The following is a 27,926-nucleotide window of genomic DNA, read 5'->3' as shown; positions in this document are numbered from 1 at the left end:
TCTCTCTCTCTCTCTGCTGTCCTCTCTCTCTCTCTCTCCTCTCCTCTCTCTCTCTCTGCTGTCCTGTCTCTCTCTCTCTCTCTGCTGTCCTCTCTCTCCTCTCCTCTCTCTCTCTCTCTCTGCTGTCCTGTCTCTCCTCTCTCTCTCTCTCTCTCTCTCTCTCTCTCTGCTGTCCTGTCTCTCTCTCTCTCTCTCTGCTCCACAGTGACAGCTAGCAGAAGCAGCTGTTTACACTTGTTTAAGTGTCAATCATCTGTGGCTCCAGGCGACAGCTTCTCTCTCTCCTCCTGCCTGCCCAGCGCATCCGGCGGCTCTGCTCCTCCTGCAGGGACCCGGTCCCGAGCCGGGTCTGAACCGGGTCGCCCTGGCACAGCACGGCCCCGGTCCCGAGCCGGTCCTGAACCGGGTCGCCCTGGCACAGCACGGCCCCGGTCCCGAGCCGGGTCTGAACCGGGTCGCCCTGGCACAGCACGGCCCCGGTCCCGAGCCGGTCCTGAACCGGGTCGCCCTGGCACAGCACGGCCCCGGTCCCGAGCCGGGTCTGAACCGGGTCGCCCTGGCTCGATCTGTTTCTCTGTTTCTCTTTGTCTGTTTGTCTGTTAAAAGGTGCTTGTCAGTGCCTCTCAGTTTGGGTTTGGGAGCAAGGGATGGGAAGGGAGGGCGGTGTGTGTGTGTGTGTGTGTGTGTGTGTGTGTGTGGGTAATTCATCGGGATCCACCGCTCCGGTCTCTCTCAGTCACTGTGCCTCTGGCAGGACAAACCGGTATCGCGATCGTCCCTGTTGCCCCCCGACACACACACACACACACACACACCGCTGCCTTCTTCCCCGAAAACACACCTTTCTCCCCCCCTCCTCCTCTTCCTCCGCCCTCTCTCTCTCTCCCGGCAGCGGTGTCTCCGGCACCACGCGTGTTTCCGAGGATAGCTGGTCGCGCAGGAGTAGGAGAAGCGCTTAGTATTCCTTCCACACGGGCGGGCGGAGAGAGAGAGAGAGGGAGGAGAGGAGAGGAGAGGAGAGAGAGAGAGAGAGAGAGAGAGAGAGAGGGAACACACGCTCGCTCACGCTCACACGGGGAAGTGAAATAAATAACTCGAGACCGGAGAAGGAGGAGAAGGAGGAGGAGAGGAGAGGAGAGGCGCTACGCGACCCGGGTCTCCTGTCTCCGCCGCCGGTCCGCAGCGCTCGCTCGCCCGCAGGGCAGGTACGGTCGCCGGAGTCTGGCTGAGCTGCGGGGCCGCCGTCGGGTGCAGGAGCTGGTCCCCGGTGGGCGCTGTGCTCGTCTTTATGTCATCCTTCTGGCGGAGGGGGAGAGAGGGAGAGGCAGCCAGACGGGGAATCTCGAGTGGGCGGCGGTGGTGTGTGTGTGGACAGCCCCGCGGGGCCGTGGCTGTGGAAGCGCGTTGTTTGCCGTGGTGTGGCGGTGTCTGCAGACAGAGGTGACTGTACGGGCTGACCGAGCGTGTGTGTGTGTGTGTGTGATGCTCGGATGCTAGCTGATGCCAGGTCTTGTTCTGGTCGGCTGGGCTGGTTTGATTTATCTATTGTTTTCAGCTTTTTTTTTTTTTTTTTTTTTGGTCCGCGCGAAGAACGCGCACGTGCCGGGGAGCCCTGGGTGCGTGGGTTCCCACCGGGCGCTTGCCCGCGCGCGCGCGCGCGCGCCCGCGCCTGGTTCCGAGGCCGGGCCCGCGGATGTGTCGCGGCTGCGGAGCGTGTCTGCGCTCCCGCCCCTGCGTGGGGCTGCTCGCGGAGGGACGGGTGAGCAGGCAGACAGACAGACAGACAGAAACACAGACAGACAGACAGACAGACAGGCAGGCAGGCAGACAGACAGACAGAAACACAGGCAGACAGGCAGACAGACAGACAGACAGAAACACAGACAGACAGACAGACAGGCAGGCAGGCAGGCAGGCAGGCAGACAGACAGAAACACAGGCAGGCAGGCAGGCAGACAGAAACACAGGCAGGCAGGCAGACAGGCAGGCAGGCAGACAGACAGACAGACAGACAGACAGACAGACAGGCAGGCAGACAGACAGACAGGCAGGCAGGCAGGCAGACAGGCAGGCAGGCAGGCAGGCAGGCAGGCAGGCAGACAGACAGAAACACAGGCAGGCAGGCAGGCAGACAGACAGAAACACAGGCAGGCAGGCAGGCAGACAGAAACACAGGCAGACAGGCAGACAGAAATACAGGCAGACAGACAGACAGAAATACAGGCAGACAGGCAGACAGAAATACAGGCAGGCAGACAGACAGAAACACAGGCAGACAGGCAGACAGACAGACAGAAACACAGGCAGGCAGGCAGGCAGACAGACAGAAATACAGGCAGACAGACAGACAGACAGAAACACAGGCAGGCAGGCAGACAGACAGACAGACAGAAACACAGGCAGGCAGGCAGGCAGGCAGGCAGACAGACAGACAGACAGAAACACAGGCAGGCAGGCAGGCAGACAGACAGAAATACAGGCAGACAGACAGACAGAAATACAGGCAGACAGGCAGACAGAAATACAGGCAGGCAGACAGACAGAAACACAGGCAGACAGACAGACAGAAACACAGGCAGGCAGGCAGGCAGACAGACAGAAATACAGGCAGACAGACAGACAGGCAGACAGAAACACAGGCAGGCAGACAGACAGACAGAAACACAGGCAGGCAGGCAGGCAGACAGACAGAAACACAGGCAGGCAGGCAGGCAGACAGACAGAAATACAGGCAGACAGACAGACAGACAGACAGACAGAAACACAGGCAGGCAGGCAGACAGACAGACAGAAACACAGGCAGGCAGGCAGACAGACAGACAGAAACACAGGCAGGCAGGCAGGCAGGCAGACAGAAATACAGGCAGACAGGCAGACAGGCAGACAGAAACACAGGCAGGCAGGCAGACAGACAGACAGAAACACAGGCAGGCAGGCAGGCAGGCAGACAGAAACACAGGCAGACAGGCAGACAGACAGAAACACAGGCAGGCAGGCAGGCAGGCAGACAGACAGACAGACAGACAGACAGCAGCTGGCTGGTCGCTGATGTGCAGGAATGCAGAGGACTGGGCTGAGCAGGAGAGGGGAGAGACTGAGAGAGAGAGAGAGTCCATCAGGCTGAAACAGGGCAGCTGGGCTGGGAGTGTACCTCATTCAAAATAATCCCATTCCCACAGCTGTGGAATCCAATACGACTGTAGACTCTCATTCCTCATCCCAAACACAGCTGTATTATCCAGTACGACTGTAGACTCTCATTCCTCATCCCAAACACAGCTGTATTATCCAGTATGACTGTAGACTCTCAATCCTCATCTCAAACACAGCTGTATTATCCAGTATGACTGTAGACTATCAATCCTCATCTCAAACACAGCTGTATTATCCAGTATGACTGAAGAGTCCCACAGAGTTCTTGTCTTTACACACTGTCCACAGGCTGTTATAAGGGAATCTGGAGTGTCTGTGTGTTTACACACTGTCCACAGGCTGTTATAAGGGAATCTGGAGTGTCTGTGTGTTTACACACTGTCCACAGGCTGTTATAAGGGAATCTGGAGTGTCTGTGTGTTTACACACTGTCCACAGGCTGTTATAAGGGAATCTGGAGTGTCTGTGTGTTTACACACTGTCCACAGGCTGTTATAAGGGAATCTGGAGTGTCTGTGTGTTTACACACTGTCCACAGGCTGTTTTAAGGGAATCTGGAGTGTCTGTGTGTTTACACACTGTCCACAGGCTGTTATAAGGGAATCTGGAGCGTCTGTGTGTTTACACACTGTGCACAGGCTGTTATAAGGGAATCTGGAGTGTCTGTGTGGTTAAACACTGTTGAAGGGCTTTTATAAGGGAAATAGGGTGTTTGTGTCTTTAAACACTTTTCACAGGCTTTCATAACGGAATCTGGTGCAGCTGTCTTAAATCACCTTAAGTGGGTTGGCGCATTAAATATCTTGGCTACCTTCAAAAGGCGATGACTTTGGTTTTCTAATTATATAAAAGGTTTAAGAAAGCACAGGTGGTCCTCAGCTCCAGGCACTGACTCAGACCTGACCTCTGGCGTAGCTGCTGTTACTGTCAGGCTGAGAAGGACTGCTCTGCGTTGACAGACTGTGCTTCCATCAGCACTGGAAGATGAGTTTTCTGATGGGAAACATTAGCTGGAGATAGAGGAGACACACTGAATGCAGGGGGAATCCCACCTTGTTAATGGGCTTATTCAGATCAGTTTGGGCAATGTAGTTGCCTACAGGTCAAATTGTGACCCTACACTCCAGAGATCACTGGTCCAGTCTGGGTCACACTGTACCCCCACAGTCCAGAGGTCACTGGTCCGGTCTGGGCTGGGTCGCACTGTACCTCTACAGTCCAGAGATCACCGGTCCAGTCTGGGTCACACTGTAACCCTACACTCCAGAGATCGCTGGTCCAGTCTGGGTCACACTGTACCCCTACAGTCCAGAGATCGCCGGTCCAGTCTGGGTCACACTGTACCCCCACAGTCCAGAGGTCACTGGTCCGGTCTGGGCTGGGTCGCACTGTACCTCTACAGTCCAGAGATCACCGGTCCAGTCTGGGTCACACTGTACCCCTACAGTCCAGAGATCACTGGTCCAGTCTTGGTCACACTGTACCCCTACAGTCCAGAGATCACTGGTCCAGTCTGGGTCACACTGAGATCACTGGTCCAGTCTGTACCCCTACAGTCCAGAGTTCGCTGGTCCAGTCTGGGTCACACTGAGACCACCGGTCCAGTCTGGGTCAGTCTGTACCCCTACAGTCCAGAGATCACTGGTCCAGTCTGGGTCACACTGAGATCACTGGTCCAGTCTGGGTCACACTGTACCCCTACAGTCCAGAGATCGCCGGTCCAGTCTGGGTCACACTGTACCCCTACAGTCCAGAGATCGCCGGTCCAGTCTGGGTCAGGCTGTACCCCTACAGTCCAGAGATCACTGGTCCAGTCTGGGTCAGGCTGTACCCCTACAGTCCAGAGAGGTGGTGGGTCAGTGCTGCAGGGACTGAGTGGACATATCCATGATGAGGTTCCTCAGCCGCCCAGGGCTGCTGTGAGCGTTGGCCCCCCACATCCTCTATCTTCAGACCGGTGGCCCCGGAGACAGAGATGGTCAAGCAGTGTGCACAACAGCGCACAATCGACCCGCAGCGAGTCCGAGACAGCCCTGCGGTGTTGGTGTGTGCTCCACATTGTGACCCAGGGGGCCGTCGGCGTCTGCGTGTCTGTCTGTCCCTGGAGCAGGCGAGGCGCGCTCTGTGTCGGTCGCTCCGGCCTCCTGAAGTCTCCATGCCTGCCCTGGACCTCCTGCGAGAGAGAGACAGGGAGGAAGAGTGCAGGAAAAGTTGAAAATAAATGAGCTGGAGAGAGCTGCAGTCTCGGAGGAGAGGGGAGAGTGAGAGTCTGACCTGCTTTCAAAGACAGAATGAGAATGAGAGAAAAATGGAGAGAGAGGCGAGGAAGATAGAGAAAGACACTCCAGTACATTAACACTGCACTGAGAGAGAGAGGGGTTAATACAGACACACTGACTGGACACTCCAGTACATTAACACTGCACTGAGAGAGAGAGGGGTTCATACACACACACTGACTGGACACTCCAGTACATTAACACTGCACTGAGAGAGAGAGGGGTTCATACAGACACACTGACTGGACACTCCAGTACATTAACACTGCACTGAGAGAGAGAGGGGTTAATACAGACACACTGACTGGACACTCCAGTACATTAACACTGCACTGAGAGAGAGAGGGGTTAATACAGACACACTGACTGGACACTACACTGAGAGAGTTGTGATAAAGATAATTATTCATTAATCCTATGTTTCGTATCGATGTTAAAAGCACATGACAGACAGACGTTTACAGGTGGTGTAAGTTGATGGACTGAGAGGCTACCGTAGATACAGACAGGGTGGATGAAGAGATGTGATTCCTTCTGCAGTATTAACGATGGCTTCATTTCTCTTGCAGGGTAGACTGGGAATCTCTAACCCCACGTGATCACAGAGGAGCTGAGCAGCACCGGGACACGGCACACAGGAGCCTCTGGAAATACAGACCCTGTTCGATGAACGGTCTTGCATTTATCCTCCCAGCAATACTAATCTCAAGACGCTAATCAGCCACAGTTCTTCAGTATTAAAGAAAAAATAACGCAACGTTTCAGACTCCCAACTGGATTTCCATCCGCCTGGAACCCGGAATTCTCCTCTGCGTCATTCCGGAGTTTCGGGTACGCTTGCGGAATTTGACCCGGGAACGCTTTTCACCCAGAGGATGAGACCGAGGACACTATTCCACTGACCAGGGGGGACAAACAGGAGGAGAGGAGGACTACATTCTTGGCGGTGGCGGAGGGAGACGCACTGTAGCCAGGGGGAGGGGGGGGTCGTGATTTGGCCTGGAGTCATGACCTAATCGCCGGAAGGAGATCCGGTCAGCCGTCGCCTCCTGAGAGCAAGGTAGGGCACTGGGAGTGGCGGAGTGATACGGTGTCCCTGTGTCACCAGCTGCAGTGAAGTGCTGGTACGCACGCTGCCAGCCGACAGAGGAGGAGTGTTTATAGTGTGGTGAGCACAGTGGCACTTCTCTGCCTGATGTTGCTGTGGATGTTAATTTACGACTGTAATTATTTCCCGGCTGTTGTTTCTGGGGGTGTTATCAGTGGGATTTAAAATAACATGTATTATGAGATCAGTTATACGTGCAGGGCTGGCACAGGGCTGAGCCCTGCTGCCTCACAGTGCCAGGGCCCCGGGGTCAGTCCCTGGGGTGCTGTCTGTGTGGAGTTTGCGTGTTCTCCCTGTGTTCACATGGATTTCCTCCCACAGTCCACAGACAGGCTGGTGGGTTAATTGGCTTCTAGGAAAACAGGCCCTGGTGTGTGTGTGTGTGTGTGTGTGTGTGTGTGTGTGTGTGTGTGTGTATGTATGTATGTGTGTGTCCTGTGATGGACTGCCCCTGGTGTGTGTGTGTGTGTCCTGTGATGGACTGGCCCTGGTGTGTGTGTGTGTGTGTGTGTGTGTGTGTGTGTGTGTGTGTTTGTTTGTGTGTGTGTCCTGTGATGGACTGGCCCTGGTGTGAGTGTGTGTGTGTCTGCGTGTGTCCTGTGATGGACTGGTGTCCTGTCCAGGGTGTACCCTGCCTTGCACCCACGGCTTGCTGGGATAGACTCCTGCTCCCCCGTGACCCTGAACTGGTAGTAGCAGTTAGGGAATAGTGAATGGATGATGTTGTTATGACTGTTCCTTGTATCTCTCTCTCTCTCTATCTCAGCACTGCTGGTGTATCTCAGCTCTGCAAGAGGAAGAGGGCGGCGTCCCGGGGGCGGGACCGAGGGCAAGGAAGAGGAGGAGTCAAGCCCCGGGGGGGGGAGGGGCGGGCTTGGCGTGGGAGGCCAGGCTGTGATTGGCCTGTACGTGGCTGGTGTGCGATGCTGATTGGCCACCCCCGCAGTGATGTCGGGGGACTGGGACGAGGACCTGTGCAAGAAGGCACTCATGCTGGTGGAGGAGCTGTGCTTCCATTCGCCAGTCGGTTACCACGACAACGAGCGATGCCAGGAGTTCAACTACATGCTGAGAGGACGAAACAGGCAGACTGACACAGGTGTGGACTCTGAGCTCCTTGTGCAGACAGGGATGTTAGAGACACAGCAAAGGCTGTTGGTGCAGTCTCAACCACAAGCTAGAGGTTGAAACAGACCCTACTATAGACTCTAGGGACACACATAACACAAAGAGATTAATACGTACCCTAATATAGACCCCAGAGTCACAGAGAGATCAATACAGACCATCATACAAACTTTAGAGACAAAACCTAACACATACACAGATTAATACAGACCCTAATATAGACCTATAGACACTCCACACACACAGAGATTAATACAGACCCTAATATAGACCCTAGAGGCACACCTCACACACACAGATTAATACAGACCCTAATATAGACCCTAGAAACACACCTCACACACAGAGATTAATACAGACCCTAATATAGACCCTAGAGACACACCTCACACACAGAGAGATTAATACAGACCCTAATATAGACCCTAGAAACACACCTCACACACACACAGCGATTAATACAGACCCTAATATAGACCCTAGAGACACTCCTCACACACAGAGATTAATAAATACCCTAATATAGACCCTAGAAACACACCTCACACACACAGAGATTAATAAAGACCCTAATATAGACCCTAGAGACACACCTCACACACATGCACACAGCGATTAATACAGACCCTAATATAGACCTCAGGGACACTACTTACACAGAGAGAGATTAATACGAACCCTAACACAGACCCCAAATATGCTCCTAACGGAGATTATTACAGACTCTATGAAGTCTCCATGAGACACACTGAACACACAGAGAGATAAATACCAATCCTAATATAGACCGTTAAGTGACAATTAACAGACATTAAGACAGTATGTGTGTATTAACCCCTCTATCTCTCAGTGCGGTGTTAATGTACCGGAGTGTCCAGTCAGTGTGTGTGTATTAACCCCTCTCTCTCTCAGTGCAGTATTAATGTACTGGAGTGTCTAGTCAGTGTGTCTGTATTAACCCCTCTCTCAGTGCAGTGTTAATGTACTGGAGTGTCCAGTCAGTGTGTCTGTATTAACCCCTCTCTCAGTGCAGTGTTAATGTACTGGAGTGTCCAGTCAGTGTGTGTATTAACCCCTCTCTCTCTCAGTGCAGTGTTAATGTACTGGAGTGTCCAGTCAGTGTGTGTGTATGAACCCCTCTCTCTCTCAGTGCGGTGTTAATGTACCGGAGTGTCCAGTCAGTGTGTCTGTATGAACCCCTCTCTCTCTCAGTGCAGTGTTAATGTACTGGAGTGTCCAGTCAGTGTGTGTGTATTAACCCCTCTCTCTCTCAGTGCGGTGTTAATGTACCGGAGTGTCCAGTCAGGGTGTTTATGAATTGCTCTCTACTCTGTCTCTAATCTGGAAGTCGCCTCCTCTCGTCTCTCTGTGTTCCCCTCCCCCAGTCTCTCTCCCTCTTGACTCTTTTGCTATTTCTTGTTCTTCCTGTGGCGACAGATCAATGCTACTTCTCTCTCTCTCCCTGATCATATCTGTGGCTGGAACAGCGACTGAATTAATGACATACACACAGACTGATGAATAATTCACCACAGACAGAGGGGCAAGAGGGGGAGGGAGACAGAACACAGAGTGATTGAGAGAAAGAATCGTTAATACCAACACATTGACTGAATGACTGACTGGACACTATAGTAAAAAACTGCTCTCTCAGTGCGGTTTTAATGTACTGGAGTGTCCAGTCAGTGTGTCTGTATTAACCCCTCTCTCTCTCAGTGCAGTGTTAATGTACTGGAGTGTCCAGTCAGTGTGTCTGTATGAACCCCTCTCTCTCTCAGTGCAGTGTTAATGTACTGGAGTGTCCAGTCAGTGTGTCTGTATTAACCTCTCTCTCTCTCAGTGCAGTGTTAATGTACTGGAGTGTCCAGTCAGTGTGTGTGTATGAACCCCTCTCTCTCTCAGTGCAGTGTTCATGTACTGGAGTGTCCAGTCAGTGTGTCTGTATTAACCCCTCTCTCTCTCAGTGCAGTGTTAATGTACTGGAGTGTCCAGTCAGTGTGTCTGTATTAACCCCTCTCTCTCTCAGTGCAGTGTTGATGTACTGGAGTGTCCAGTCAGGGTGTGTGTATTAACCCCTCTCTCTCTCAGTGCAGTGTTACTGTACTGGAGTGTCCAGTCAGTGTGTCTGTATTAACCCCTCTCTCTCTCAGTGCAGTGTTAATGTACTGGAGTGTCCAGTCAGTGTGTCTGTATTAACCCCCCTCTCTCTCTCAGTGCAGTGTTAATGTACTGGAGTGTCCAGTCAGTGTGTGTGTATGAACCCCTCTCTCTCTCAGTGCAGTGTTAATGTACTGGAGTGTCCAGTCAGTGTGTCTGTATTAACCCCTCTCTCTCTCAGTGCAGTGTTAATGTACTGGAGTGTCCAGTCAGTGTGTCTGTATTAACCCCTCTCTCTCTCAGTGCAGTGTTAATGTACTGGAGTGTCCAGTGTGTGTGTGTATTAACCCCTCTCTCTCTCAGTGCAGTGTTAATGTACTGGAGTGTCCAGTCAGTGTGTGTGTATTAACCCCTCTCTCTCTCAGTGCAGTGTTAATGTACTGGAGTGTCCAGTCAGTGTGTGTATTAACCCCCCTCTCTCTCAGTGCAGTGTTAATGTACTGGAGTGTCCAGTCAGTGTGTCTGTATTAACCCCTCTCTCTCTCAGTGCAGTGTTAATGTACTGGAGTGTCCAGTCAGTGTGTGTATTAACCCCCCTCTCTCTCAGTGCAGTGTTAATGTACTGGAGTGTCCAGTCAGTGTGTCTGTATTAACCCCTCTCTCTCTCAGTGCAGTGTTAATGTACTGGAGTGTCCAGTCAGTGTGTGTGTATTAACCCCTCTCTCTCTCAGTGCAGTGTTAATGTACTGGAGTGTCCAGTCAGTGTGTGTGTATTAACCCCTCTCTCTCTCAGTGCAGTGTTAATGTACTGGAGTGTCCAGTCAGTGTGTCTGTATGAACCCCTCTCTCTCTCAGTGCAGTGTTAATGTACTGGAGTGTCCAGTCAGTGTGTCTGTATTAACCCCTCTCTCTCTCAGTGCAGTGTTAATGTGCTGGAGTGTCCAGTCAGTGTGTCTGTATTAACCCCTCTCTCTCTCAGTGCAGTGTTAATGTACTGGAGTGTCCAGTCAGTGTGTGTGTATTAACCCCTCTCTCTCTCAGTGCAGTGTTAATGTACTGGAGTGTCCAGTCAGTGTGTCTGTATTAACCCCTCTCTCTCTCAGTGCAGTGTTAATGTACTGGAGTGTCCAGTCAGTGTGTGTGTATGAACCCCTCTCTCTCTCAGTGCAGTGTTAATGTACTGGAGTGTCCAGTCAGTGTGTCTGTATTAACCCCTCTCTCTCTCAGTGCAGTGTTAGTGTACTGGAGTGTCCAGTCAGTGTGTGTGTATTAACCCCTCTCTCTCTCAGTGCAGTGTTAATGTACTGGAGTGTCCAGTCAGTGTGTGTGTATTAACCCCTCTCTCTCTCAGTGCAGTGTTAATGTACTGGAGTGTCTAGTCAGTGTGTCTGTATGAACCCCTCTCTCTCTCAGTGCAGTGTTAATGTACTGGAGTGTCCAGTCAGTGTGTCTGTATTAACCCCTCTCTCTCTCAGTGCAGTGTTAATGTACTGGAGTGTCCAGTCAGTGTGTGTATTAACCCCTCTCTCTCTGGGTTTCAGATATCTCCGTCAGTCTGCTCTCTGTCATCGTGACCTTCTGTGGTATCGTCCTGCTCAGCGTCTCTCTCTTCGTCTCCTGGAAGCTCTGCTGGGTCCCCTGGCGAGACAAGGGCGGGTCGGCGGTCGGCTCGGGCGGCCTCAGCCTGACCTCGGGCCTGCTCGGCGGGGTGGGGGGCGGTGGCGGCGGCGGCGGCGGCGGCGGTTCGTCCCTCCTGCCCCCCCTCCTGCAGCGGAAGGAGACGCACTCCTCCTCCTCCCTGTACCCCTCCCTCTCCTCCTCTCAGCCCCCGCCCCCAGGGCAGCACCCCCACTTCTCCGAGCTGCTGGGCGGGGAGCGCGTCGACGTGGGCGGGGGCGGCGGAGGGGGGGGGTGCGGGGGTGCGGGGACCGGGGTTGGGGGCGTCGGGGGTGTCGGGGGTGTTGGGGGCATTGGGGGCGTTGGGGGACCCCAGCCGGAGATGCCGGAACATTCCTACCTGGATATGGACTGCTACCCCGCCACTGGAGGAGGTGAGAGGGTGGGGGCGAGGGGCGAGGGGTGTGACGGAGGGGTACAGGAGGGCTGGGGGGCCTCGTTGGGGTTCAGTCCCTCCTCTCTCTCCCTGACCCGTCCAGGCTGTGGTGACCGATGAGCAGATACAGGTGCAGCCATCTGGAACTGGACAGTTACTTCCAGCACATGAACCTGTCTCTGTACTCCTCTCTCTTTCTCTCCTCTCCCTCTCCTTTCTCTCCTCCCTCTCTCCCTCTTCCCTCTCTCCCCTCTCTCCTCTCCCTCTCCCCTCTCTCCCGTCTCTCCCTCTCCTCCCTCTCCTTTCTCTCCTCTCCCTCTCCTCTCTCTCCCCTCTCTCCCTCTCCTCCCTCTCCTTTCTCTCCTCTCCCTCTCCTCTCTCTCCCTCTCCTCCCTCTCCTCCCTCTCTTTTCTCTCCTCTCCCTCTCCTCTCTCTCTCCCTCTCTCTCCCTCTCCTTTCTCCTCCCTCTCTCTCTCTCCCCTCTCTCCCTCTCCTCCCTCTCTCTCCCCTCTTTCCCACTCCTCTCTTTCCTCTCTCTCTTATTTCTCTTCTCTCCTCTCCCTCTCCTTTCTCTCCTCTCTCTCCTCTCTCTTCTGTTTCCTGTCTCTCTCCTTCCTCCCCTCTCTCTCCTCTCTCCTCTCTCTCCTGTCTCTTTCTTCTCTCTCCTCTCTCTCAGGGCTGAAGATGAGCCAGACCTCTCCTGAACTCCCTCCAGCCTCTGACTCCAGTGCCTCCCAGCCTCACCGAGAGCTTCCCAACGCACACTCCCAGCAGCAGGTCACTGCGAGGTCAGCCCCTCCCCTCTCTCTTCTCCTCTCTCCCCCTCCTCTCTCTCCCTCTCAATTCAATTTCAGTTCAATTCAATCCCAGGTGCTTTATTAGCATGACTGATGGGTACAATCAGTGTTGCCAAAGCAAATAAAAAGAATAAAATTAACATGAAACAAAAAAAAATAAAATAACAAACAACACAGACATATCATAAAATATTTAAATATATTGTAAACATATTGAACATTACTGAGATCACATACTGGGCTGCCAGTTCAGCTGAGTTCCCTCCTCCCTCTCCCAGTAGGACTGGGACCCGTTGTGATTCTGGCAGGTGTGGGAACTCTGGGACTAGATTTCTGAGTTTAGGGAAGAATGTTTCTCTAATCCCAGAGTATCTGTCCCAGTGCAGTAGGAAGTGCACTCTCTCTCCCTCTCCCTCTCCCTATCTCCCTTTCTCTACTCCTCCCTCTCTACTCCTCTCTCTCCTCTTTCTCCTCCTCTCTCTCCCTCTCTCTCCTTCTCTCTACTCCTTTCTCCCCATCTCCTCCTCTCCCTCTTTCTCCCCTCTCTCTCTCTGTCTCCTCCTGCGTCTCCTCTCTCCCCTCTCTCTGTCTCCTCCTGCGTCTCCTCTCTCTCTCTGTCTCCTCCTGCATCTCCTCTCTCACTCCTCTCTCCCCCCTCTCTCTCTGTCTCCTCCTGCATCTCCTCTCTCACTCCTCTCTCTCCCTGTCTCCTCCTGCGTCTCCTCTCTCCCCTCTCTCGCTGTCTCCTCCTGCGTCTCCTCTCTCTCTCTCTCTCTGTCTCCTCCTGTGTCTCCTCTCTCACTCCTCTCCCCTCTCTCTCCACGCCCCCAGGCCCAGGCCCATGACCCACCAGCTGTCCAGCCCGGACTTCCACATCGACGAGAAGACGGAGCAGCTGACCAGCATCGGGCAGATCAAGCCGGAACTGTACCGGCTGCGGCAGGAGGGGCCGGGGGACGGCAAACAGGGTGGCGCAGGAAACTGCGGCAAGATCAGCTTCCTGCTGAGATACGCCTACAAGTAAGAGGGGGGGAGAGTGAGGGTTCGAGGGGAGAGACTGAGGGTTCAGGAGGAGACAGACTGAGGGTTCAGGAGGAGACAGACTTAGGGTTCGAGAGGAGACAGACTGAGGGTTCGAGGGGAGAGAGACTGAGGGTTCAAGAGGGTGGAGGAGAGAGACTGAGGGTTCGAGAGGGTGGAGGAGAGAGACTGAGGGTTCGAGAGGAGAGAGACGGACAGGAAGACAGACAGATAGAGAAGACAGCAGAGAACGCGATTGTAAATCTGTGCTGCCGTGTATCCACGGTTGTCTCTAGGTTCATGTTTTACATTTTGGTCATATATTCATAATCTAAATTTATAATTCATTTATAATTCTATAAATTCATAATCTAAATTATAATTTAGGGCATCTTGGGAACTGTAGGCCATTCGCAGTGCATCAAAGCGGTAGGACATTGCAGTCTGGGAATTGTATTCAATTTGCACTGCATCAAAGCCAATGTGTGGTGCCAGACTGCACCCTGGGAAATGTAGTCTATTAGCAGTCCATCAAAGTCATTGGCAGAGAGCCGCGGTCTGGGAGTCGCGGTGTTATTAACGCTGTGTCGGAGCCGGGCACCGCTGCGATCGGGGAATCGGTGGAGTCTCCTCTCCAGCTCCGGCCGACAGAAACGCGCTCCTGTCGTGGTGCGTGCCGTCTGGACTGTGCGCTGTCTGTCTGTGTGTTCCAGCACGGAGCAGCTGGTGGTGAAGATCTTGAAGGCTCTCGACCTGCCTGCAAAGGATGCCAACGGGTTTTCTGACCCCTACGTGAAAATATACCTCCTCCCGGACCGCAAGAAGAAATTCCAGACCAAGGTACGACGCGCGATCTCTCTGCCTGATCTCTTCTCCACGCCTCTGTGTTAATCCCTGATCCCCCCTCTCTCACTTCCCTGAGCACAAAACACAGACTCCAACCGCAGGGATCACTTTTCAGGGCTCAGCACTCTGGGCACTAACACCTGGAACCAAGTCAGTGTTCAGCACCCAGGGCAGTACAGACCGTGTTCAGGACTGTGCTCAGTACTGCTGAGAGCCCAGTCAGAGTTCAAGCCCGTGGTCAGTCAGTACTGCTGAGAGCCCAGTCAGTGTTCAGGACAGTGGTCAGTACTGCTGAAAGCCTAGTCAGACTCCAGGACCATGGTCAGTACTGTAGATAAGATAAGATCACTTTATCAGCCAGATACAATCTCTTGCATTAGGAGTTTGTCTTTGCACAGACCCCAGCTTGCTCTCCATGAGAAACACAGACAGGGAGAGAGAAGCTGGGGGTCAGAGCGCAGGGTCAGCCATTTATACAGCACCCCTGGAGCAGCTGGGGTTAAGGGCCTTGCTCAGGGGCCCAACAGAGTAGGATTCCTCTGCTGGCTGCGGGATTTGAACCGGAAACCACCCAACCACAGGTGCAGATCCTTAGCCACAGTGCCACCACAGTTTAGGACAGTGGTCAGTACTGTTGAGAGCCCAGTCAGAGTTCAGGAATGTGGTCAGTACTGCTGAGATCGTAGTCAGAGTTCAGCACCATGGTCAGTACTGCTGAGAGCTCAGTCAGAGTTCAGGACAGTGGTCGGTCAATACTGCAGAGAGCCCAGTCAGAGTTCAGGACAGTGGTCAATACTGCTGAGACCCCAATCAGTGTTCAGCAACATGGTCAGTACTGCTGAGAGCTCAGTCAGAGTTCAGGACTGTGGTCAATACTGCAGAGAGCCCAGTCAGAGTTCAGGACAGTGGTCAATACTGCTGAGACCCCAATCAGTGTTCAGCAACATGGTCAGTACTGCTGAGAGCTCAGTCAGAGTTCAGGACTGTGGTCAATACTGCAGAGAGCCCAGTCAGAGTTCAGGACAGTGGTCAATACTGCTGGGACCCCAATCAGTGTTCAGCAACATGGTCAGTACTGCTGAGAGCTCAGTCAGAGTTCAGGACTGTGGTCACTACTGCTGAGAGCCAGGTCAGTGCTGTGCAGTGGACAGTGGTCAGTGCTGCTGAGAGCCAGGTCAGTGCTGTGCAGTGGACAGTGGTCAGTGCTGTGCAGTGGACAGTGGCCAGTATCCTGAGAGCCCTGCTCTGACCGGGCCCCTGCTCCTCGCCCAGGTGCACAGGAAGACGCTGAACCCCGTGTTCAACGAGACGTTCCAGTTCAGCGTGCCCTTCAGCGAGCTGCACAGCCGCAAGCTGCACTTCTCCGTCTACGACTTCGACCGCTTCTCGCGCCACGACCTCATCGGCCAGGTGGTGCTGGACAACCTGCTGGAGTTCAGCGAGGGGGCCGGGGACAAGCCTGTCTGGAGGGACATCGTGGAGGGAACAGCGGTACGTCACTGTGTCTGTATGAACCCCTCTCTCTCTCAGTGCAGTGTTAATGTACTGGAGTGTCCAGTCAGTGTGTCTGTATTAACCCCTCTCTCTCTCAGTGCAGTGTTAATGTACTGGAGTGTCCAGTCAGTGTGTCTGTATGAACCCCTCTCTCTCTCAGTGCAGTGTTAATGTACTGGAGTGTCCAGTCAGTGTGTCTGTATTAACCCCTCTCTCTCTCAGTGCAGTGTTAATGTACTGGAGTGTCCAGTCAGTGTGTCTGTATTAACCCCTCTCTCTCTCAGTGCAGTGTTAATGTACTGGAGTGTCCAGTCAGTGTGTCTGTATGAACCCCTCTCTCTCTCAGTGCAGTGTTAATGTACTGGAGTGTCCAGTCAGTGTGTCTGTATGAACCCCTCTCTCTCAGTGCAGTGTTAATGTACTGGAGTGTCCAGTCAGTGTGTCTGTATGAACCCCTCTCTCTCTCAGTGCAGTGTTAATGTACTGGAGTGTCCAGTCAGTGTGTCTGTATTAACCCCTCTCTCTCTCTCAGTGCAGTGTTCATGTACTGGAGTGTCCAGTCAGTGTGTCTGTATGAACCCCTCTCTCTCAGTGCAGTGTTAATGTACTGGAGTGTCCAGTCAGTGTGTCTGTATGAACCCCTCTCTCTCTCAGTGCAGTGTTAATGTACTGGAGTGTCCAGTCAGTGTGTCTGTATTAACCCCTCTCTCTCTCAGTGCAGTGTTAATGTACTGGAGTGTCCAGTCAGTGTGTCTGTATTAACCCCTCTCTCTCTCTCAGTGCAGTGTTAATGTACTGGAGTGTCCAGTCAGTGTGTCTGTATGAACCCCTCTCTCTCAGTGCAGTGTTAATGTACTGGAGTGTCCAGTCAGTGTGTCTGTATTAACCCCTCTCTCTCTCAGTGCAGTGTTAATGTACTGGAGTGTCCAGTCAGTGTGTCTGTATTAACCCCTCTCTCTCTCAGTGCAGTGTTAATGTACTGGAGTGTCCAGTCAGTGTGTGTGTATGAACCCCTCTCTCTCTCAGTGCAGTGTTAATGTACTGGAGTGTCCAGTCAGTGTGTCTGTATGAACCCCTCTCTCTCTCAGTGCAGTGTTAATGTACTGGAGTGTCCAGTCAGTGTGTCTGTATGAACCCCTCTCTCTCTCTCAGTGCAGTGTTAATGTACTGGAGTGTCCAGTCAGTGTGTCTGTATTAACCCCTCTCTCTCTCAGTGCAGTGTTAATGTACTGGAGTGTCCAGTCAGTGTGTCTGTATGAACCCCTCTCTCTCTCAGTGCAGTGTTAATGTACTGGAGTGTCCAGTCAGTGTGTCTGTATGAACCCCTCTCTCTCTCAGTGCAGTGTTCATGTACTGGAGTGTGCAGTCAGTGTGTCTGTATGAACCCCTCTCTCTCTCAGTGCAGTGTTAATGTACTGGAGTGTCCAGTCAGTGTGTCTGTATTAACCCCTCTCTCTCTCAGTGCAGTGTTAATGTACTGGAGTGTCCAGTCAGTGTGTGTGTATGAACCCCTCTCTCTCTCAGTGCAGTGTTAATGTACTGGAGTGTCCAGTCAGTGTGTCTGTATTAACCCCTCTCTCTCTCAGTGCAGTGTTAATGTACTGGAGTGTCCAGTCAGTGTGTCTGTATTAACCCCTCTCTCTCAGTGCAGTGTTAATGTACTGGAGTGTCCAGTCAGTGTGTCTGTATGAACCCCTCTCTCTCTCAGTGCAGTGTTAATGTACTGGAGTGTCCAGTCAGTGTGTCTGTATTAACCCCTCTCTCTCTCAGTGCAGTGTTAGTGTACTGGAGTGTCCAGTCAGTGTGTCTGTATGAACCCCTCTCTCTCTCAGTGCAGTGTTAATGTACTGGAGTGTCCAGTCAGTGTGTGTGTATTAACCCCTCTCTCTCTCAGTGCAGTGTTAATGTACTGGAGTGTCCAGTCAGTGTGTCTGTATGAACCCCTCTCTCTCTCAGTGCAGTGTTAATGTACTGGAGTGTCCAGTCAGTGTGTCTGTATGAACCCCTCTCTCTCTCAGTGCAGTGTTAATGTACTGGAGTGTCCAGTCAGTGTGTCTGTATTAACCCCTCTCTCTCTCAGTGCAGTGTTAATGTACTGGAGTGTCCAGTCAGTGTGTCTGTACGAACCCCTCTCTCTCTCAGTGCAGTGTTAATGTACTGGAGTGTCCAGTCAGTGTGTCTGTATGAACCCCTCTCTCTCTCAGTGCAGTGTTCATGTACTGGAGTGTCCAGTCAGTGTGTCTGTATTAACCCCTCTCTCTCTCAGTGCAGTGTTCATGTACTGGAGTGTCCAGTCAGTGTGTGTATTAACCCCTCTCTCTCTCAGTGCAGTGTTAATGTACTGGAGTGTCCAGTCAGTGTGTCTGTATTAACCCCTCTCTCTCAGTGCAGTGTTCATGTACTGGAGTGTCCAGTCAGTGTGTGTGTATTAACCCCTCTCTCTCTCAGTGCAGTGTTCATGTACTGGAGTGTCCAGTCAGTGTGTCTGTATTAACCCCTCTCTCTCTCAGTGCAGTGTTCATGTACTGGAGTGTCCAGTCAGTGTGTGTGTATTAACCCCTCTCTCTCTCAGTGCAGTGTTAATGTACTGGAGTGTCCAGTCAGTGTGTCTGTATGAACCCCTCTCTCTCTCAGCGCAGTGTTAATGTACTGGAGTGTCCAGTCAGTGTGTCTGTATGAACCCCTCTCTCTCTCAGTGCAGTGTTAATGTACTGGAGTGTCCAGTCAGTGTGTCTGTATTAACCCCTCTCTCTCTCAGTGCAGTGTTAATGTACTGGAGTGTCCAGTCAGTGTGTCTGTATGAACCCCTCTCTCTCTCAGTGCAGTGTTAATGTACTGGAGTGTCCAGTCAGTGTGTCTGTATTAACCCCTCTCTCTCTCAGTGCAGTGTTAATGTACTGGAGTGTCCAGTCAGTGTGTGTGTATTAACCCCTCTCTCTCTCAGTGCAGTGTTAATGTAGTGGAGTGTCCAGTCAGTGTGTCTGTATTAACCCCTCTCTCTCTCAGTGCAGTGTTAATGTACTGGAGTGTCCAGTCAGTGTGTGTGTATTAAGCCCTCTCTCTCTCAGTGCAGTGTTAATGTACTGGAGTGTCCAGTCAGTGTGTCTGTATTAACCCCTCTCTCTCTCAGTGCAGTGTTCATGTACTGGAGTGTCCAGTCAGTGTGTGTGTATTAACCCCTCTCTCAGTACAGTGTTAATGTACTGGAGTGTCCAGTCAGTGTGTGTGTATTAACCCCTCTCTCTCAGTGCAGTGTTAATGTACTGGAGTGTCCAGTCAGTGTGTGTGTATTAACCCCTCTCTCAGTACAGTGTTAATGTACTGGAGTGTCCAGTCAGTGTGTGTGTATTAACCCCTCTCTCTCTCAGTGCAGTGTTAATGTACTGGAGTGTCCAGTCAGTGTGTGTGTATTAACCCCTCTCTCTCTCAGTGCAGTGTTAATGTACTGGAGTGTCCAGTCAGTGTGTCTGGATTAACCCCTCTCTCTCTCAGTGCAGTGTTAATGTACTGGAGTGTCCAGTCAGTGTGTGTGTATTAGCCCCTCTCTCTCTCAGTGCAGTGTTAATGTACTGGAGTGTCCAGTCAGTGTGTGTGTATTAGCCCCTCTCTCTCTCAGTGCAGTGTTAATGTACTGGAGTGTCCAGTCAGTGTGTGTGTATTAGCCCCTCTCTCTCTCAGTGCAGTGTTAATGTACTGGAGTGTCCAGTCAGTGTGTCTGTATGAACCCCTCTCTCTCTCAGTGCAGTGTTAATGTACTGTGGTGTATTGTCTTGTAATGTACAGCAACCTCCTTCTCTCTTCCTCTCCCAGGAGAAAGCTGATCTAGGGGAGCTGAATTTCTCCCTCTGTTACCTCCCTACTGCTGGCAGACTCACGGCCACCATCATCAAGGCCACAAACCTGAAGGCCATGGACCTCACTGGCTTCTCCGGTACAGAACTGAGTCTTATCTTCTAGCCAGCAGACACAGAATCGACAGCTTTAAGACATTTGTCTGGCAGTGATCTCCACTGCCTGAGAGAGGATGTTAGCCTTTCGTGCGTCATCTGATTCTCTGTGAGTCTCAGTGCCTGACAGGAGAGGTTTCTTACTCTGGGATGTGGGGCTGTGAAGCAGAGTGGTCTTATGCTGGATCAGGACCCTATGGATACGGATGGAATTGTTTTCAGGATGAGAGAGCTCTCAGAGATCACTGTCAGGATGAGAGAGATCACTGTCAGGATGAGAGAGCTCTGAGAGATCACTGTCAGGATGAGAGAGCTCTCAGAGATCACTGTCAGGATGAGAGAGCTCTCAGAGATCACTGTCAGGATGAGAGAGCTCTGAGAGATCACTGTCAGGATGAGAGAGCTCTCAGAGATCACTGTCAGGATGAGAGAGATCACTGTCAGGATGAGAGAGCTCTGAGAGATCACTGTCAGGATGAGAGAGCTCTCAGAGATCACTGTCAGGATGAGAGAGCTCTGAGAGATCACTGTCAGGATGAGAGAGCTCTCCGAGATCATTGTCAGGATGAGAGAGATCACTGTCAGGATGAGAGAGCTCTGAGAGATCACTGTGAGGATGAGAGAGCTCTGAGAGATCACTGTCAGGATGAGAGAGCTCTGAGAGATCACTGTGAGGATGAGAGAGCTCTGAGAGATCACTGTCAGGATGAGAGAGCTCTCAGAGATCACTGTCAGGATGAGAGAGATCACTGTCAGGATGAGAGAGCTCTGAGAGATCACTGTCAGGATGAGAGAGCTCTCAGAGATCACTGTCAGGATGAGAGAGATCACTGTCAGGATGAGAGAGCTCTGAGAGATCACTGTCAGGATGAGAGAGCTCTGAGAGATCACTGTCAGGATGAGAGAGCACTGAGAGATCACTGTCAGGATGAGAGAGCTCTCAGAGATCACTGTCAGGATGAGAGAGATCGCTGTCAGGATGAGAGAGATCACTGTCAGGATGAGAGAGCTCTCAGAGATCACTGTCAGGATGAGAGAGATCACTGTCAGGATGAGAGAGATCACTGTCAGGATGAGAGAGCTCTCAGAGATCACTGTCAGGATGAGAGAGCTCTGAGAGATCACTGTCAGGATGAGAGAGCACTGAGAGATCACTGTCAGGATGAGAGAGCTCTGAGAGATCACTGTCAGGATGAGAGAGATCACTGTCAGGATGAGAGAGCTCTGAGAGATCACTGTCAGGATGAGAGAGATCACTGTCAGGATGAGAGAGATCACTGTCAGGATGAGAGAGCTCTCAGAGATCACTGTCAGGATGAGAGAGCTCTGAGAGATCACTGTCAGGATGAGAGAGCTCTCAGAGGTCACTGTCAGGATGAGAGAGCTCTCAGAGATCACTGTCAGGATGAGAGAGCTCTCAGAGATCACTGTCAGGATGAGAGAGCTCTGAGAGATCACTGTCAGGATGAGAGAGCTCTCAGAGATCGCTGTCAGGATGAGAGAGCTCTGAGAGATCACTGTCAGGATGAGAGAACTCTGAGAGATCGCTGTCAGGATGAGAGAGCTCTCAGAGATCGCTGTCAGGATGAGAGAGCTCTGAGAGATCACTGTCAGGATGAGAGAGCTCTGAGAGATCACTGTCAGGATGAGAGAGCTCTCAGAGATCACTGTTAGGATGAGAGAGAGCTCTGAGAGATCACTGTCAGGATGAGAGAGCTCTCAGAGATCACTGTCAGGATGAGAGAGATCACTGTCAGGATGAGAGAGCTCTGAGAGATCACTGTCAGGATGAGAGAGATCACTGTCAGGATGAGAGAGATCACTGTCAGGATGAGAGAGCTCTGAGAGATCACTGTCAGGATGAGAGAGCTCTGAGAGATCACTGTCAGGATGAGAGAGCTCTGAGAGATCACTGTCAGGATGAGAGAGCTCTCAGAGGTCACTGTCAGGATGAGAGAGCTCTCAGAGATCACTGTCAGGATGAGAGAGCTCTCAGAGATCACTGTCAGGATGAGAGAGATCACTGTCAGGATGAGAGAGCTCTGAGAGATCACTGTCAGGATGAGAGAGCTCTGAGAGATCACTGTCAGGATGAGAGAGCTCTGAGAAATCACTGTCAGGATGAGAGAGATCGCTGTCAGGATGAGAGACCTCTGAGAGATCACTGTCAGGATGAGAGAGCTCTCAGAGATGGCTGTCAGGATGAGAGAGCTCTCAGAGATCGCTGTCAGGATGAGAGAGCTCTGAGAGATCACTGTCAGGATGAGAGAGCTCTGAGAGATCACTGTCAGGATGAGAGAGCTCTCAGAGATCACTGTCAGGATGAGAGAGCTCTGAGAGATCACTGTCAGGATGAGAGAGCTCTGAGAGATCACTGTCAGGATGAGAGAGCTCTCAGAGATCGCTGTCAGGATGAGAGAGCTCTGAGAGATCACTGTCAGGATGAGAGAGCACTGAGAGATCACTGTCAGGATGAGAGAGATCACTGTCAGGATGAGAGAGCTCTGAGAGATCACTGTCAGGATGAGAGAGCTCTCAGAGGTCACTGTCAGGATGAGAGAGCTCTCAGAGATCACTGTCAGGATGAGAGAGATCGCTGTCAGGATGAGAGAGATCACTGTCAGGATGAGAGAGCTCTCAGAGATCACTGTCAGGATGAGAGAGCTCTCAGAGATCGCTGTCAGGATGAGAGAGCTCTCAGAGATCACTGTCAGGATGAGAGAGCTCTCAGAGATCGCTGTCAGGATGAGAGAGCTCTGAGAAATCACTGTCAGGATGAGAGAGATCGCTGTCAGGATGAGAGAGCTCTCAGAGATCGCTGTCAGGATGAGAGAGCACTGAGAGATCACTGTCAGGATGAGAGAGCTCTGAGAAATCACTGTCAGGATGAGAGAGATCGCTGTCAGGATGAGAGAGCTCTGAGAGATCACTGTCAGGATGAGAGAGATCACTGTCAGGATGAGAGAGCTCTCAGAGATCGCTGTCAGGATGAGAGAGCTCTGAGAGATCACTGTCAGGATGAGAGAGCTCTGAGAGATCACTGTCAGGATGAGAGAGCTCTCAGAGGTCACTGTCAGGATGAGAGAGCTCTGAGAGATCACTGTCAGGATGAGAGAGCACTGAGAGATCACTGTCAGGATGAGAGAGCTCTCAGAGGTCACTGTCAGGATGAGAGAGCTCTGAGAGATCACTGTCAGGATGAGAGAGCTCTCAGAGATCACTGTCAGGATGAGAGAGATCACTGTCAGGATGAGAGAGCTCTGAGAAATCACTGTCAGGATGAGAGAGCTCTGAGAGATCACTGTCAGGATGAGAGAGATCGCTGTCAGGATGAGAGAGCTCTCAGAGATCACTGTCAGGATGAGAGAGATCGCTGTCAGGATGAGAGAGCTCTCAGAGATCACTGTCAGGATGAGAGAAATCACTGTCAGGATGAGAGAGATCGCTGTCAGGATGAGAGAGCTCTGAGAAATCACTGTCAGGATGAGAGAGCTCTGAGAGATCACTGTCAGGATGAGAGAGCTCTGAGAAATCACTGTCAGGATGAGAGAGATCGCTGTCAGGATGAGAGAGCTCTGAGAAATCACTGTCAGGATGAGAGATTCTCTGCAGCAAAATTTTCTGTCACGTGGGACAGAAACGTCTTTCCTCAGACTCTCTCTCTCGCTCTCCCTCTCCCTCTCTCCCTCTCCCTCTCTCGCTCAGACCCCTACGTCAAGGCCTCTCTGATCTGCGAGGGGCGCCGCCTGAAGAAGAGGAAGACCTCGATCAAGAAGAACACGCTGAACCCCACCTACAACGAGGCGCTGGTGTTCGACATCCCCAACGAGAACATTGACAGCGTCTCGCTGATCATCGCCGTCATGGACTACGACTGGTGAGCGGGCCGGGCCGTGACAGAACCGCGCCGGGCGCCCCGTGCCCCGCTCCCCGCTATCCCATGACCCCCCACCCGCTGTGGGCGTCCTCCCCCCTCCCTCCCGCTCCGAGCCCCCCCCCCCCGCCGCCTCGTCCCCGCGCCCGCGGGACACTAACCCGCCCGTCTCTGTCATAGCATCGGCCACAACGAGGTGATCGGGATGTGCCGGGTGGGCAGCGATGCCGAGGGCCCGGGCAGGGAGCACTGGAACGCCATGCTGGCCAACCCGCGCAAACCCATTGAGCACTGGCACCAGCTGGTGGAGGTACTGTACTCACCCCCCCCCCCCTCTCAGCGCATGTGCAGCACTCTTAATGTGCTGGAGTGTCCAGTCAGTGTGTCTGTATGAACCCCTCTCTCTCTCAGTGCAGTGTTAATGTACTGGAGTGTCCAGTCAGTGTGTGTGTATTAACCCCTCTCTCTCTCAGTGCAGTGTTAATGTACTGGAGTGTCCAGTCAGTGTGTCTGTATTAACCCCTCTCTCTCTCAGTGCAGTGTTAATGTACTGGAGTGTCCAGTCAGTGTGTGTGTATTAACCCCTCTCTCTCTCAGTGCAGTGTTAATGTACTGGAGTGTCCAGTCAGTGTGTGTGTATTAACCCCTCTCTCTCTCAGTGCAGTGTTAATGTACTGGAGTGTCCAGTCAGTGTGTCTGTATGAACCCCTCTCTTGGGGGGTATTAACACAGATACAGTGTGTCTGTATGAACCCCTCTCTCTCTCAGTGCAGTGTTAATGTACTGGAGTGTCCAGTCAGTGTGTCTGTATTAAGCCCTCTCTCTCTCAGTGCAGTGTTAATGTACTGGAGTGTCCAGTCAGGGTGTCTGTATTAACCCCTCTCTCTCTCAGTGCAGTGTTCATGTACTGGAGTGTCCAGTCAGTGTGTCTATATTAACCCCTCTCTCTCTCAGTGCAGTGTTAATGTACTGGAGTGTCCAGTCAGTGTGTCTGTATGAACCCTTCTCTCTCTCAGTGCAGCGTTAATGTACTGGAGTGTCCAGTCAGTGTGTGTGTATTAACCCCTCTCTCTCTCAGTGCAGTGTTAATGTACTGGAGTGTCCAGTCAGTGTGTCTGTATTAACCCCTCTCTCTCTCAGTGCAGTGTTAATGTACTGGAGTGTCCAGTCAGTGTGTGTGTATTAACCCCTCTCTCTCTCAGTGCAATGTTAATGTACTGGAGTGTCCAGTCAGTGTGTCTGTATTAACCCCTCTCTCTCAGTGCAGTGTTAATGTACTGGAGTGTCCAGTCAGTGTGTGTGTATTCACCCCCCTCTCTCTCAGTGCAGTGTTAATGTACTGTAGTGTCCAGTCAGTGTGTGTGTATTAACCCCTCTCTCTCTCTCAGTGCAATGTTAATGTACTGGAGTGTCCAGTCAGTGTGTCTGTATTAACCCCTCTCTCTCTCAGTGCAGTGTTCATGTACTGGAGTGTCCAGTCAGTGTGTCTGTATTAACCCCTCTGCAGTGTTAAGTACTGTAGTAATGGGCTACTCTGTCCACTCTTTGTCCAGGAGAAGACCATGAACACTTATGTATCTAAGAGTGCCACAGCATCACCCAAACCTCACATTGTGGTGGACAGTCCCCACTCTGAGTAGAGAAGGTGAGCTTCTGTTTGTCTGTCTCTCTTCTCTTCGTGTCTCTCTGATTCTGTGTATTGTCCTGACTCTGCTTGTGTGAGTTTGTGTATGTCTTCGTCTCTCTCATTCTTCAAATTTTTCAAACTAAAATTCTTCCTGTCTCTGAATTTTAGTATGTTCTTGTGTTTAAGTTGTGTGTGAGTATGTTTGAGTGTATTGGAGTGTTTTGTATGTTATGTATCTTTGAGTGAGCATGAGAGTATACATGTGAGTTCAAGAGAGTTTCTGTGTTTTTGAGTATAAGTGTGTTAGTGTTTTAGTTTGAATGAGTGTGTGAGTATATTTGAGTGTGGGTGAGAGCATGTTTGTGAGTGTGTGTGAGAGTGAGTGTGAGTGTGGGTCAGTGTGTGTGAGTGTAAGAGTGTCATTCAGTGTGTGTGTGAGTATAAGTGTGAGCGAGTGTGTGAATGAGAGTCAGTGTGTGTGAGTGTGAGCGAGTGTGCAGATGAGTGTGAGTGGAGTCTGTGTGTGAGTGTGAGTGAGAGTCAGTGTGTGTGAGTGTGAGTGGAGTCTGTGTGTGAGTGAGTGTGAGTCAGTGTCTGTGAGTGAATGAGTGTGCGGATGAGTGAGTGAGTGTGTGAAAGAGTGTGAGTGGAGTCTGTGTGTGAGTGTGAGTGAGAGTCAGTGTGTGTGTGTGAGCGAGTGTGTGTGAGTGTCTGTGAGTGACAGTGAGTGTGCAGATGAGTGTGAGTGGTGTCTGTGTGTGAGTGTGAGTGAGAGTCAGTGTATGTGAGTGTGCGGATGAGTGTGAGTGGTGTCTGTGTGTGAGTGTGAGTGAGTGTCAGTGTATGTGAGTGTGAGTGAGTGTCAGTGTATGTGAGTGTGAGTGAGTGTGCGGATGAGTGTGAGTGAGTGTGTGGATGACTGTGAATGGTGTGATTGTGCGGGAGTGTGCGGATGAATGTGAGTGAGTGTGAGTGGTGTCTGTGTGTGAGTGTGTGAGTGTGTGTGAGTGGTGTCTGTGTGTGAGTGTGCGGATGAATGTGAGTGTGTGAATGAGTGTGAGTGAGAGTGAGAGTCAATGTGAGTGGTGTGTGTGTGAGTGTAGTTGTATCTCTGCAGGTCTGTCACTCTCTGTTCTCTCTCCTCTCTTTCAGGACACTTGAACCTCCTCCCTTCTTCTTCTCCTCTCCTTCTCGCCCGTCTCCTCTGCCCATTCCTCCCCTTGCGTGCCAGCTGGCAGAGGACGGGACGGGCTGCCCCCTGCTGGCAGCCGTCCGCAACACGGCCTCCCCGCCCCCTTGCTCCAGAAACATCCCCCCCGACGCGACCCGAGTCAACGAGCTCGTTAGCGGCACCGTCTCTCGTCTGCCGGAGATCGTCTCATTTCAGACGGGGCGGGGGGAGGGGGGGGGAGAGGAGGGAGTCGGCGATCCATCAGCGTAGTTTCACGAGCGTTCACGAATACATCGGCGGAGAATGGTGTTTGAGCTGGAGGGAGGGGAACGCTGATAACTCTCACTGTAAGCGCATTTCTCATACCAGTATCTAAGGTGCCAAGACCTGAGCTGTATTGTGCCAATCAATCCGTCTAGCAAGCTTCCGAAAACGGGGGACATTCGTCTTCGTTTCCAGAGGGGAGGGGACTTCTGACATACCGCGCGTGGGTTTTTCTGGGGGGGGAGTGTGGAAGGCGGGGGTTTGCTTCCTGTAGGCTACGGGGACAGGAAGTGTGCGACGCCGAAATGCCTCCCCCGCCCTTCAGGGCTCAAAGGGAGAGAAAGGGAACCTGCAACCTGTTGATGTCCCTCGCATCGGATGTTGAGGACAAACAAATGTTGTTGTTTTTTTTTAAAAAAAAATAAGGGGGCACAGCAGTCAGTGCTGTTTGGCCTCACAAGCTCCTGGGGGGGGGGTCCCAGGTTCAAGTCCGACTGGGCACGCTCCGTGTGACGCAGGACCCTGCCTTTCCTCGCCGTCCGATGGGCCGGCACCCTCTCCGGTGGCAAGGACATTCTGGGGCCCCGGCCCTGGGGCTCCCTGTGGGCCCCCCCCACCGGGAGGAGTGTCTCTCGGATCAGGATAAGCATCAGGGAATCGAAGGAAAGTTGGAAAAACTCCCACGGGGACAGTTGGAGCGACTGTATTGGCCGTGTGAGTTCAGCAGGACAGAGGACAAGGGACCCCAGAAACCGCCCACAAAAACCCCGGATTCAGGATTATTCAGGAACACTTCTCAGCCCCGGGACACGGAGGCTCCTGCGTCTGCAAGGTGGAACCCCGTAGGAGTGGCAGTGTGGTCTGGGGGGACCCACATGGAGGACGCACCCCTGTGCCACTGAAAATGTTTCCCCTGGGACGGTTATAATTTGGACTTAGACAATTTATTTTTGTCGTATTGCATTATTGCATTATTTCAGGATTCTTCTTCTTGTTATAATATACATCCTTCTTTTGTACTTGGAAGTATTTCACATAGGGATGAAAAGGATCTCTGTACTTCACCGC

The 27,926-nt window shown here is 52.1% G+C and overlaps 1 protein-coding gene across 1 annotated transcript; it reads left to right on the top strand.

Annotated features, from left to right (window-relative positions):
- Nucleotides 1–1,094: 1,094 nt before the first annotated feature.
- syt3 (synaptotagmin III) lies at nucleotides 1,095–27,926 on the top strand. Its single transcript, XM_088923280.1, has 13 exons — nucleotides 1,095–1,205; nucleotides 6,002–6,492; nucleotides 7,307–7,639; nucleotides 11,307–11,816; nucleotides 12,495–12,606; nucleotides 13,447–13,635; nucleotides 14,349–14,475; nucleotides 15,754–15,972; nucleotides 19,786–19,906; nucleotides 23,628–23,799; nucleotides 23,977–24,106; nucleotides 25,350–25,441; nucleotides 26,576–27,926. The coding sequence occupies exons 3-12, from the start codon at nucleotides 7,489–7,491 to the stop codon at nucleotides 25,434–25,436; spliced, it is 1,818 nt and encodes a 605-aa protein (XP_088779406.1). The 5' UTR covers nucleotides 1,095–1,205; nucleotides 6,002–6,492; nucleotides 7,307–7,488; the 3' UTR covers nucleotides 25,437–25,441; nucleotides 26,576–27,926.

The sequence above is a fragment of the Atractosteus spatula genome, chromosome 8 (assembly GCF_055471065.1).
Source record: "Atractosteus spatula isolate fAtrSpa1 chromosome 8, fAtrSpa1.hap1, whole genome shotgun sequence".
NCBI classification, from domain to species: domain Eukaryota; kingdom Metazoa; phylum Chordata; class Actinopteri; order Semionotiformes; family Lepisosteidae; genus Atractosteus; species Atractosteus spatula.
This window is presented reverse-complemented; position numbering and strand designations above follow the sequence as displayed.